Here is a 12,914-nt window from a genome sequence, read left to right as displayed (position 1 = left end):
TACTTACAAGGGAAATGGAATAGGGTTGTAATTGTTCCCAGGCAATAAGTTAGCCAAAATAGCTTTCATAGTAGACTTCTCTTTCACTTGGCTGTCAGTAGATCCCAGTGAGTGTCCATCAAACACATCTGAAACAGAGATAAATTCAGTCTGCCCACAAACTTTACACTGTACATTTGGGAGCAAGGTGGTAGACCACAAAGTTACCATATTTGCCATTTTCAAAGTAGATCTCATACACTTGCGAATACAATAACAAATACAAGACCAAAGCTGAACTGTACCTTCTGAGCTACTGGTTGTATCCTGTTCAGAAAGTGTGTTGGCACCAGTTAGTTGTTCAGACACAACCTCTGGAGGAGTGGGCAACTGAAGATGCGTGGAGCCTGTGGAGCTCTGACTTGATAAAGTAGTCAGAAAACGATCCTCTAGAAGATTAAGGACAAAGGAAAGCATTTTATATGGCTATCAGAAGCAAAATTGCTTGCCTTCAGGCTAAGCCATCACCAGTGTCTACTTTCAAGAAGTTTTTACTTAGAAAGCAGGTAGGAATGCCCAGAGCAAAACAACCCGCACTGATCAGCGTACACATAAGCTCCACAAGATGAATATACTTAAGCACCCAGTGTCTTCAGTTCCCAGTAAGGAAGGGTCTCATCATATACCAACACCTCAAGGAAAAGATGCACATCCCACATGCCATGCAGATCTTCAGTTATGACTCCCACATTGCCAGAGAAAGGGTTACAACAAACATCTTTTCATATCTTAAGAAAAATAGATAATGTACCTTTTTCTCCATTTTGGAGTGCTGGAGAAACATTGCGTGGGGAAGCATCCATGCTGCTGATCTAGGAAGAACATCAGGTGATCAATGTTGATGCCAGGCTCTTTAAAGCTATATCCCTTCCACGCTGTGGAACAACTGCAAAACCTGATGTACCACAGCAGAGCATTCCTATCCACTGTTCTCAGATTCAGCACATCACTGCCTCTACCAGTATATGAAAGAGACAAAGCAACAGCAATCTAGTTTCACAAGATTGCTCATGCCTGCTATCACCTCTACATGCTGCTTTAAAGATAACACTCTTCTTCTACATAAGCTTACAGCTAACTGAAGGCTAAGCATGTTTTAGCATTGAGTGTTTAACATGGAAAGGACACAAATGCATGCAGCTGAGCAAACCAGAGTGCTACCAGGTTTCTTTGTGCATTTTGCTAGCTACCTATTTGGGAGGTCAGCCTCCCTGTGCAAAACTTGTATTGTGCTGCCTTGCAGTCTGGACATTTCCTCAGAGTATCAGCTCCACAAAGGCAGTTGTTCAGCATGCTGGCAACTGTATCCTTACACACAGCCAGAGGGGCAACAGTTCAAGATCATGTACGCATCCTCCCTGCCCATTCCCACAGATATCACCAAATTAGGGACAAATTTATAAATTCACTATCATTCTCCCTGCATTCTTTGCTCTGCCTCTCCTGATATTTTGCCTTTTCTCTTTCATAAGGAATAACATTAATAGATAATAGTTCCTGTGCCGTTCTCTCTCAGTGTGTTTTCATCCAGTCCAGCTCTAACAAGATGACCTCTTATCTAGACACAACCTTGGCAACGAGCACAGCTCTGTTGTGAGCATTCATTTCAACTGTCCAGAAGCATAAAAGAAGAACACACTAATATCATATTCTCAGCCATCTTCTTCTGTAGAATATAGATCTTGGTTTATGTGTTTATGGTTTATGTCTTTAGAAGAAGCTAAGTAGACAACACGCCATTCAGATGTTTACATATGAAAATTAAACAATGCAGTAACACAAGTTAACTAATTATTAAAGTGAACTGAAGTTGAACTTTAGACATTAGTGCTCCTGTTTAAGTAATGTCCAGCCTGCTGCTTGTACCTTGCTTTCTTCACCTTGTCTCAGTCTTCCAGGGCTAGGAGGTACTGAGGGGCGTTTTCTCCCTTTTTCTTGCTGGAAAAGATCCTGCAACCTTTTTAAAAAAATTAAAAAAAATAAACTCAAAACACAGGTTACACATATAGCTGTAAAAGGCAAAAATTATGTTTCTCCATATTAGAATACAACCCAGCATGCCTTCACAAGCCTTTAACACAAACTAAAGATGACTGTTAATGCGTGCTGAAGCCGTGTTCTATGGCCAAAGAAAATCTTTTCCTCATGCCTTGATTAGCACTACAGCAACAAGAGACACTGCAAACACCACATTCCAGCTACTCTAAAGTATGAGTGCAAAGTCTTCAAAATAACAGAAAAATAAGTCATCTTAAGCATTTCATTTGGCATGTGCCCACCTGAGACCATTTCACTCACTTGCTTTTACATGCTTCCATCTTCCACCTTGGTTCAAATGACACTTTCCCGCCTCAGATAAAAGTTGTGCTCTACAACATCACACAGCCTTAAACAATTTTCTGTTCCAGTCAACCAGCCATTAAAGGGTATTCAGCACTACGTATATGTATAGCAATTGCACTAGAGGGAGAAAAAGCATACAACTTCTTCCCTTACAGTATCAGCAGAGTACTGATGTTACCATTACCGCATCTCTTCTCTTACCTACTATTCCAGGCTTGCAGCATTTCACAGAGTCCTTGCTTTTTAGCAATCAGAGATTCAAAAATAGATTGAAGCTGTTGAGGTGTGTCCAGTGATGATGAAAGGAGCCTTGCCTGAATTTTCTCAGTCCAGTTTCGAAATTCCCCCTCTTCCATCTGCCAAAACAAAAACTGTCAGCATTCTGTCACACGGCATAATGCTCAATCCAACTGGCTTCTCCACACCTTTAAAGCCTATGTTCTGTAAATACAGAGGTAATCCATTACCTCCTTTTGTGCAAACAGATCTTCCATTTTCTCTTCCCTTGTTTTGCTGAAAGTGTCAGTTTTCAGAGAAGCGAGGCGATCATCAACAGCAAGGTACACTTGTGACACCCTGAGAACAGGAATACAAAGAGTTAAGCTGTGATTACTTGAAACAACTTCAACATTCTTTAATAGAAATCTGAACGTGCTTACAGTTTGAGTTTCAGAATACAAAAGACGATACATGACAGCTTTCTGCACAGTAGGATGTCCCACTGAATTCACCATGACTTTTGGAAAAAAATCCATCCATGCTGTAGAAATCTCTAAACTACACACCATAACATCCTTCACCACAGCTTATTCCTAGCCGCAAAAGTTTTCAGAGAGCAATTGAAAGGTCACAACTGCATTACTAGCAGAGCAGAGCTGTTGCACTGCTGGTGCCTGGGGAGACTGTCAGACTGCAAGCTAAACCAACACCACCGGCAGGGATGAGAGAGAATAAAACATTTCCATTCTCAACAAAACTAGACAATTTCTGAAGTCAGGCAGTCATGGATAAGTCAGCCAAATAGGAAAGCTGCCATGAGGTCAAACAGCAGTCAGGTTAGAATTAAGATAGTTTCTTCCACCATGCCTGTCTTCCACACTTTTGTTCCTACATTTAGAAGGTGTCTACGCCTACAGCAGTTCGATTCAGACTACAAAAGCATTCTAGACTGTCTATTAGTATGGAAACATGCTAGATCACTCATAACAATGCAGCAGTCAGAGATTACAATAAACACAGCCAGTAGAAGACAAGATTATTAAGCTAAACTGCAACAGACAAAGAGATAAGAATTAGTATTGATGGAATTTGGTAAAGATAGGAAAGAACACTCCAGTGCTACTCTCCCTTACAAATACATCCAACCAGAAAAGTAATGATTTTAAATGCATTTATTTTAAATTACAAATATTTAGCAAGTGTATTACTTATGTCAGCACACATATTTTTGTGTTTTGCTATGAAGTCCAAAATACAAATAAGTTAAAATCAAAGCTTACTTTTGAGAGAAGTCCTTAAGGTCCTGCAAAATCGTAACTTTCAGCGGAGCCTGCCGTTTGATATAGATCTTGGGTAGTGGGACACATACTTCAAGTAGACGGATTGGAGAGTAGCTGAGAAGAGAATGTGACAACTTTTAATAATTTTCCTCATATGGAGGTATATGCACAACTTCTTTCAGCTTCAGAATAGAGTTCTGAAAGTATTCTAGATTATGCAAAGCAGAAGTGTTTCCCTTCAGCATCATCTACTGGAACAATTCACAGCCCCATGTCACATGGCTATTTCTAAATAGGAGAGATAGATTTGAAGGCTAGATTATTAGGTGGATAAATAATTGGTTGGATGGTCATAGCCACAAGGTTGTTGTCAGTGGCTCTATGTCCAGGAGGAAGCCGGTCATAAGTGGTGCCCACCATGAGTCTGTCTTGGGACAGGTGATCTTCAGTATTTTTATCAACAATTCTATGATTCTATGGCTATTCTTAGAAATATTGTCTGCCTCATCCACCACAGTGATGGCAGCTACAATGCACTCTGCATTCCAGCACACAATCTGTGTCATGCTATCCCTTGCTTTACCCTGTGAGGGGCAGACTCAAGGAATTTTTGTCAGAGCCACGTGCTTCACACAGTACTAGAGAACAAATTCATTTATTAATAACCAGAGGACCTCACCTGAAAGATGCCACCATCTGATTGTAAGAAAAATACTGGTGATAGTCATGGTGAATTGAATGACCACAAGGCTCTGCATTGGCCCTTCGTGTGTACTGGTGCCCATAGAATCTCAGCTCAAGGTATTTTGCAAAAGACATAGACCAAGAATCACTAGAAAGAGGAACAACTGGTGTCACCTGAAAATGAAAACAAATTGTCTTAATTTCACTCTTCAACCAGAAAAATAAGACAGGCTAATCTAGACTCTAATCTAGTAATTATTAGTACCAGAAGCAGTCATAACCCCAAAAGATACCAAAACAACTAAAAAATTGTTTATACAGAGCTAAACAATGCACAGATGGATACAATAAACTGGATAAACAATAAATGCCAGTTGATATTAACAGCCACTAAGCTGGGGGAGCACAAACACATCATTCTATCCGGCATGCTACTCTTGTATACAGAGAATTTCCAGCAGACCAGTCAGTAGCAGTGTTTTCATCACATACTTTTTCCCTAGTGATTCTTCATCTACAAATACTCTGCGGTGTATTTCAACCTCAGCAGTGCTTCCAAGCTTGAAGCAGCCATTTACACTTAATAGCTACAAACTTAATGTTTACATGAGCACACAGTAATAAAAGGTTACAGAATATACACAAGCAGTGTAGGGCAGCGTATACATAAGGATTGTAGGGCTTGCCTTCAGCAACTACATTAACTTCTTTTAGATACCTGTAAGTCCAACACCTATGTTTAAGCCACTATTAAGTTGGTGAACTGAGTCATTAGCACAGATAATTAAGATGTTTTGAGTTTGAGGCACTGCATGAATCTTTTTATACTCATCTCTCTTAGAAGGATCCTAAGATTTACAGAAAGGTTGGCTAGAGAAGAATATCCAGCTGGTAATGTTTTTCTTAGTTTAATTAAAGAACAAGTTTCAGATAATACACAGTCTTATTATGTTGTGGTTCTTCATCTTTCTAATGAAGATTTCATTTACTTTCTAATGCCTACTAAAGGAAGTCTAGACATTACACTGACTCAATGCAGACTGTCCAGTTTAAAGCAGATCAAAGAATACCAAGTGGGTTTAGCCAATTACTCAGCCAGGAGGTTCCAACATCTACCCCTTCCCGCACACACATTCTTCTGATGCTTGTACAGATTAACATGGAAGGGACAACGCTCTTCACCTCTGAAAGGACAGCCCTAGTTTTTCCCATGTCAGAAACTTGTTACCAACAATACATCAATTTCACTTAAGCCTATTCTTTCAGGACTGATACTTTGCAATACACCTCCATCATACTACATTTTATCCTCAATGTTTCCAATTCTACAGGAGGAATTTGTAGACAAACAGGACCACTTGGCACCAGCTTTTGTAACAGCTTTTGTAAAATCCCATCTTTCCATACACACCCAACTGATTCTTAAGTTCTCATCCTTACCTGTTTGCACAGCCTACACCAGGAATAAGTAAGAATTGTGTGCTGGTACCCAGGGACTGGGGAGTCCAGCTCCTTTAACACAATTTGCACGCATCCTTGCCCATGCACAAAGCGACGAATGTGATGCACCATTGGCGTTTCACAGAACATGCTGGGGCACTGGTATGAAGGCCTTACAGAGAAAAACGGAAACACCTATGAATGATTGTATGCAACACACTGCTGAAGAGTTGGTTCAACTCATCTAGTATGGCTTTTAATGTCACAGTACTATTAATCTTTTCTATAAAAAGTTTCCTAAGCCGTTAACGAAAGCTGTTGCTGCACAGCTTACTGTTCTCATTTAGGAACAGCATGTAGGGAGTCTCCCCTGCCAGCAATATCTGTATTGGTCACAACACAGTGACTGGATACTGGTAGCTATCACAGTAGCTATCACAGTCTTTTTTTTTTTTCTTATTTTTTTACTGTTTCTATTACTGAATCTGTTTCTACCAACATATTACACACACACTGGAAGTGCTTGATACCAAATTAGAAGAGCATTTCGGCAATGTACCAGAGGAAAGGCTATGGGGGGCAAAAATATGCCAAGGAGCCCTCAAAATCTTAAAAGCTTCAGATCCTGAAGGAAGAGGTATGCAAAATAGTGCCATATCACCTCTTTGATCAGAAAAATCCATGATCTTTCTTTGAATGGTCATCTCTCAAGTCACCACAGAAACTGGTATCAGAAAAATCAATGCAGGATTCCTCAGGTACCAGAATCAAATAGGAAATTTCTCAAACGCAATAAGAGTTGAAATAAAAAAAAAAAAAAAAAAACAACTTCCTTGTTCATATAAAAAAAATACTGGAACTATGAAGACAGAGTGACTCACTTAACATGGGACACTCTATTTGGTTTAGAATGAGATATACAATTAATTCACCTAAAACAGTAGCGCTCCAGAAAAATCCCTAGAGTCAGGTCATTTTTTCCGTAGAATTCCATGGTCACAATCCTAAAGCAGAGAAGGAAGAAAAGCTTTAGAGGAAGAATTCTGCCACTGCTAATTGTGCAATGGCCTGCAGGTGCACAGATCTGCACCTTTTGCTTGGTTATTTTCAGCCCTGTATACACTCACAGGCTTCCCCACTACAAGCCTTTACTATTCCCAAGTTCTTGCTGACAAGTTCACTAATGAGATACAAGGAACAACTTTAAACTTCATATTTAAAAGTGGGATACAATTCAACTGTACTTTTGAAGAATATTTTCAAGAACACCGAGGCATAGAACATTAACATCCGAACAGTTACAAAAAGAGCACATCTAGAAGGTGAAAAAAGCCTGAAAGTACTTGAATAAAATTTAACAGCAGCATTTTATTTCTCAGAATCTGAAGTGACCAAGACACTTAACAGATAAATATCAACTGAAGTGCCAATTCATATATTTCTGTCTAATATAATTACATCATTTTATTGCTGCTTTTAAGTGAGCTTATCACCTTCATTGGTTCGTTCCTCAGCTTTTATAGGAACTCGAGACCTTCTTTTTCAAGAAAGGCATCTATAAAATTTCACTTGGTTTAGACAATGAAACATCAAGACTTGTCCAAGGAGTAGCAATGAAAGCACATCATAAGTTCTGCATAATCAACAAGTCACAGCCCTCTTAGCTAAAAATGTAGATGAAAGTCTTAACATTGTTGACTTTATAAGCAAGACAGCAGTATTTTCAAATCCCATTCTCAGTAATACAACCCATAAGTATTCTGAGATTATTATCTTTAAGCTTGGACATTATTTATATACACTAACTCTTCCTCACAGAGCAGCCTAAAGAAGTGCCCTCCCTACACATACAGATCTCTGCAGTCAAAGATCTAACTAAAGCATTCTGTTTCATGTTGGGCCTTCTCCTTCAGGCCTGAGATTAGAAAGGCTGTGAGATGCAGCTCTGGATCCACCTGATCAGGCAAGAGGAAATTTTGGCAACAGTTCCCATTAGAGAATGATTAAAACCTACAAAGGAGTCCTCAGTGAAATATGTTAAGATGCAAGGACTGACCTTGTCTTTGGAAAGAAGACAGCAACTACACAAGCTACAGAAGAGTATTTTTCCTACCAGGGGCTGACACAGGCACTTGGAGCATTGCTGGACTGTGCAGAAGAGCTACTGAAGAGAACACAGAGCCTCTGATGGTTTACTGGACTCAAGCAATCCACCTGGTTGAGAGGAAACAACTCACTCATTGGTTACAGACATCTCCATCCACACACAACCAATGACAGAATTATATTCTGATAGATTTAAGGACAAATTCCTGCTTATTTCTTTTCCACGGATTCACTTTACATTATCAGACAAAAGTAACTGGCCATTTTCAGAAGAACATAACTAGTATGTGTAATAAAAACAGTGCATGCATATATGTTACTGTGGAAAGGAAGCTAAACGGACAAAAAACAGGAAACAATCAAGGCCCCAAGACAGATGTGCAGCACCTCCAAAACTCTGTACACTTTAGCACAACTTGAAGGCAAATCTTTGCCATTATATGTTAATCACTTACTGCAGCTACAGAAAGGCTTCCAATTTTCTGTTCTTCTCTGTGAAGGGATTTACCACTTTGCTGCCAGAATGGAACCATCTCCCTTTCCACACCTTACAGAGCTATGAAGTCACCAAATATTTTCTTTGATCACTGAGTAAATTTAAAATAGCACAGACAAGTGGAGTAATGGCTACTCCTACGGCCTGTAAGACTACTGCCTGTGAAGCTACACAGGTGTATATTTAAGCATCCATTAAAATATGACTTCTGCTCATGAACTTAGGGGCCAATAGTGGCTCAGGACCCAAACCTATTGCTATTACAAGAAACCAGTTCTGCTACTCTTGTCATAGACACCTTTTTGTGTATAGTTCCCAGTGCAAGAAAGTCCCAAGACCACAGATACAAATCAGCAGCTGTCATAACAGTTTCCCCTGTCTTCAAATATTTTTGGTTTCAAGTACACTGTCTTACTTGGGAATTTCTGACAAGATACCACTCCCTCCATTAAGACACTATCATATTTCTCCAAATCTCCCAATACTTTACAAATATTTGAATGTAATTGCAGTCTACTATTGCTTCCATGGCATTAAGCCCTCTTACACCTTTAGAAATCAGTACAAGCACAGGAAAGCTGCTTCAGAAAAAAAGAAGTTTCTGCCCCCTCCACATTCTCTGGAATCAGTCATATGCAGCTGAGCTGAATAGTCAATACTAAACTGAGTCTCACAAGCGTTTCCCTTCTCAGGGAAATTTTGCAGTCAGTTCCCCATTCAGTTTCTCTCATATTCATCTAGTCCTTGGTTATGTTAGCTTAAGTGCCCAGAGCACTGCAATCTAAAATGGCTTTGACTTAGGCAAAAAAAGCCTCTGGTTCAACATTTGGCATAAAAGACTACATGTTCTGTATTACCACGGGAAACAGATCTAACTGTGTTTTGTATAGCATAGATCTTACCTTATGAGACCAGGAGGATTCATTTTGAGCCAGTCCTTTCTCATCCTCTTCAATTTTGCATCCGGTTCTTCCAGCAGGGACACTGGATACATCCTTCATTTGGGCAAAGGGATCTGTGCTTCTCTGTAGTATCCTCCCTCCCCTGGCTCGATAGTCAGCCAGCATTCTGGCTAAACTCCGGCTATCACCTAGATGCTCTGCTATTCTAGTACTGACCAGCTCATGGGAAGGTAAAATTTGGATAGCCTTGGCTTGGACACTCCCATTCATCCCTTGTAGTCCAGAGAGATCCCGCAATAACTGTCTCTTCCTTCTACTCTCCAACTCCTTGTACTCCTTGTTAAGGAGAGGAGACCAATAAACCTGCTCAGGGAAGTATTCTCGAGCAGGGCATCTCATGCCTTTTTCAGTCAATAGAAATGGTTCACGGAACACCATTACAGGAGAAATTGAGAGAATAACATCTTTCAGCTCTTGCTTAAATGCTGCTGAGTACGTCTTGAGACGATCCTCAGAAGACGTTACCTCTTCTGTAACATATAAACCAGTATCATCCTGGAGAGGGTCTCTGAAGACTCTCATCTGATTCTTGGATTCCTGCAGATCATCTGCCTGTTGAATAGGCTCTAGCAGCTGGCTGTCCAGAGCCACCAAGTGTTGGTCCATGCCATGGAGGGGGAGCAGAGATGTTTCAGGCACTACCGGAGGTACAGAGTGAAACACTGGAAACGACGACTCCATTTTGTGGTGCTCTTGCTGTTTTGAGGGCACTGTTTCCAGCTGACTGTTCTCTTGGTCACCTCTCTCAAATAAACCTCTTTGTTCAAGCAGGGTGACCTCATCAGATGACACTGATTCAGAGATCACAGGAAGCTTTTCAGCTGAGGGTTCAATGTCTCTGATCGTCGTGCTGAAATCCTCACCATTGAACAGGTCCTGTTGTTCATTTTCATCTCCTGGTTCCTCAATAAGGGAGTGAAAGGAAGTGTTTTTGGTGAGAGTAGGGGGCATGGCAAATTCATCCATAAGGAAAGAGATTTCCAGCTGGGAATGATAAGCCACACAGATCATAAAGATCAAGATCTCCTTCACACGGGCCAGTTCATACTCTGCAGCACCACACAACTTGATAGTGCAACCCAGGTGCTGAGGACACCCTTCAAAGAACATTAGAGTTTTTGTTTGATCTAAACAAAACAACAACAACAACAAAAAAAAAAAAGCAAAATACAAGCATTAGGATAACAACTACAGTCAATCTTGTTTTGTGAAAATATTACTTACAGTGAGAATGGCTAAGCTGCTGAACAGGTGCACAGACCGATCATGAAATCTCTATTCTGCACTATTTTCAACACTTTGCTGAGAAGACCCTGGGAAATCTTATCTAGCACTAAAGTTAACCCTTCCTATTTTAAATACTAAGTTGGACAGTGGACTCCAGGGCAATGGAAGGAGAAAAAAAAAAAAAAAAAAAAAACCAATTTAGAAGAAACAATCCAACCTAATTAAAAACCTAACATCTCTCATCTTAGTAAGATAGGGAGACCTTGCACTTCTTGATCAAGTTTTTTCATCCACACTTTTGTTAATGTTATTTATATTTATTAATATTATTAACAACACTTTTATTCCTAGTTGTAGCAAAAGAAAAGAAATTAATAGGAAGAATAATACTTGATCACACAAAGCACATGATTGTTCAGATCTTGTTAAGAAGAACAAAACACAGTGTCTCATGCACACAAAGCAGGATACAACAAGCTTTACTTACCATAGGGCAATTGAAACACCTGCATGTAAAATTTATGACAGGTTCCCAAACGTGGTTTGGTCAGCAGTTGATCCATTGACATCACCAAGTCTCCCTGAGTCATTCGACTTACACGGTCTAAAACTTGCTGTGAAAATGAGAAGAACAGTAAGAATCTACAGTTACCTCTTATTTTTTAAGTTCTGAGTTAAATCTAGTCATTCAATCACTTTCCATCCCCAAATAAAACTTTAAGAGAGTTCTGACAAATATTACTGATGAGAGAGAAAGTCAAGCCCTTTCATGAAGACAACTGAACCCATTCAAGTGAAAGAAGTTCCAGGAGATACAGTGCAGTCAGTGTAGGGATGTCTGTCAGGACAACAAACTCTGCTTGGCTCACCCTGCCTCACAGCAACAGAGGGCCTTTTGCGGATCGCAGGGGACCACTGAGCATGCGTGAGAAATAGGAGTCAGAATTAACTCGAATCAATTCAGTATAAAGACCTGCCAGCAAGGGCACAGCAGAGAGCAGGAGGAAAAGTTACATTCTAGGTTTACCTGTTATGTCTTGGAATTGAATTGCCATTAAAAGAAAAGCCGTGGTTCGTTTAGGAGAGAAAATAAATGATTTTTCTGTGCTTTCCTCAAGGAGCCTGCTACAAGGAGAAGTTAAGGGTTCCACTGTAAGGTAGACTCTGACATGAAACACTCACCGGCTTGACATTGATGACTAAGGTGATACCATGCTCTAGCAGCATGTCCTGGGCGATTCGAGACACAGTCTTTTCAACAAGGACCAAATTAGGCCTGACATCAACTATCCGTTGCACATAGTTCTTCAGGAACTCCCTCTCCTGCAGACATAAACACCACATAGCAGTTAGCTAGAGCAAACTTGTCTGGAAAAAAAAAAACCCCAAACACTAAATACTTAACACTACTTTATATACTGACCACTCCTATGAAACATGGAAACCAGATATTTATTTTTTTCCATTGTGCACATTTCCTCACCTCCTAAGCACACCATTCAGTGTATCATTGTGCCCTAATCATACATGACTATTGAAATAAGAGACCTGCAGCATCCAAACATTTTTACATATGCACAGACACATCACACAGCAGAAACCACCTCTGTAAACACAGTCCAGAGTCAGCAGCTCTGCTCGTGATAAAGTAGGTCACTCTCTACAAAACAGTTCTTCCTTCTACCATATGAAACTCAAATATCTTTATTTAAGTTAACTTATTTGTATAGGTATTAGACAAATTCACCAGAGAAGTGTTACTGGATCTAGTGGTCATCAGTGCAGATAAACTCATTAAAGGGGTTAAGACTGGAAGCACCCTGTAGCGATCATGCCCTGGTTAGGCTTGGGATCTAGAGGAACAAGAGCCTAGCAAAAAAAAGCAAAGTCAGGACCATGAACTTCAGGAGAACTAACTTCCAGCTGTTCAAGGAACTACTGGATGAGATCCCCTGGGAAGTTCTCCTTAGGGACAAAGGAGTGGAGCAGAGGTGGCAGCTTCTAAAGGATGCCATTCTGAGAGCACAAGAGCTTCTCATTCTCTGGTACAAGAAATCAAGTAGAGAAGGCACAGCTTCTCTGTCACAGCTGAGCAAGGACCTACTGGTCAAACTGAGG

General features: G+C 40.2%; 1 protein-coding gene across 14 annotated transcripts in view; it reads right to left on the bottom strand.

The window, feature by feature from the left end:
* PIKFYVE (phosphoinositide kinase, FYVE-type zinc finger containing) overlaps positions 1-12,914 on the bottom strand; it is an 81,675-nt gene that overhangs the window by 32,387 nt on the left and 36,374 nt on the right. For all 14 annotated transcript variants that reach the window (XR_006169449.1, XR_006169448.1, XR_006169450.1 and 11 more), the window contains 14 exons: positions 11,979-12,119; positions 11,284-11,410; positions 9,510-10,696; positions 8,119-8,219; positions 6,938-7,009; positions 6,006-6,177; positions 4,561-4,739; positions 3,882-3,995; positions 2,850-2,958; positions 2,584-2,738; positions 1,906-1,996; positions 791-851; positions 285-428; positions 8-128 (listed from right to left, as the gene is read on the bottom strand). Coding sequence is in view for 6 of the 14 variants with exons in the window: in XM_042822412.1 (XP_042678346.1) it covers positions 8-128; positions 285-428; positions 791-851; positions 1,906-1,996; positions 2,584-2,738; positions 2,850-2,958; positions 3,882-3,995; positions 4,561-4,739; positions 6,006-6,177; positions 6,938-7,009; positions 8,119-8,219; positions 9,510-10,696; positions 11,284-11,410; positions 11,979-12,119 (2,774 nt within the window). In the remaining 8 variants the exon portion in view is untranslated. The remainder of the gene's footprint in view (positions 1-7; positions 129-284; positions 429-790; positions 852-1,905; positions 1,997-2,583; positions 2,739-2,849; positions 2,959-3,881; positions 3,996-4,560; positions 4,740-6,005; positions 6,178-6,937; positions 7,010-8,118; positions 8,220-9,509; positions 10,697-11,283; positions 11,411-11,978; positions 12,120-12,914) is intronic.

This window comes from Centrocercus urophasianus, unplaced genomic scaffold (assembly GCF_019232065.1).
Source record: "Centrocercus urophasianus isolate 14NV4802_14NV808 unplaced genomic scaffold, USGS_Curo_1.0 seq_20, whole genome shotgun sequence".
NCBI classification, from domain to species: domain Eukaryota; kingdom Metazoa; phylum Chordata; class Aves; order Galliformes; family Phasianidae; genus Centrocercus; species Centrocercus urophasianus.
This window is presented reverse-complemented; position numbering and strand designations above follow the sequence as displayed.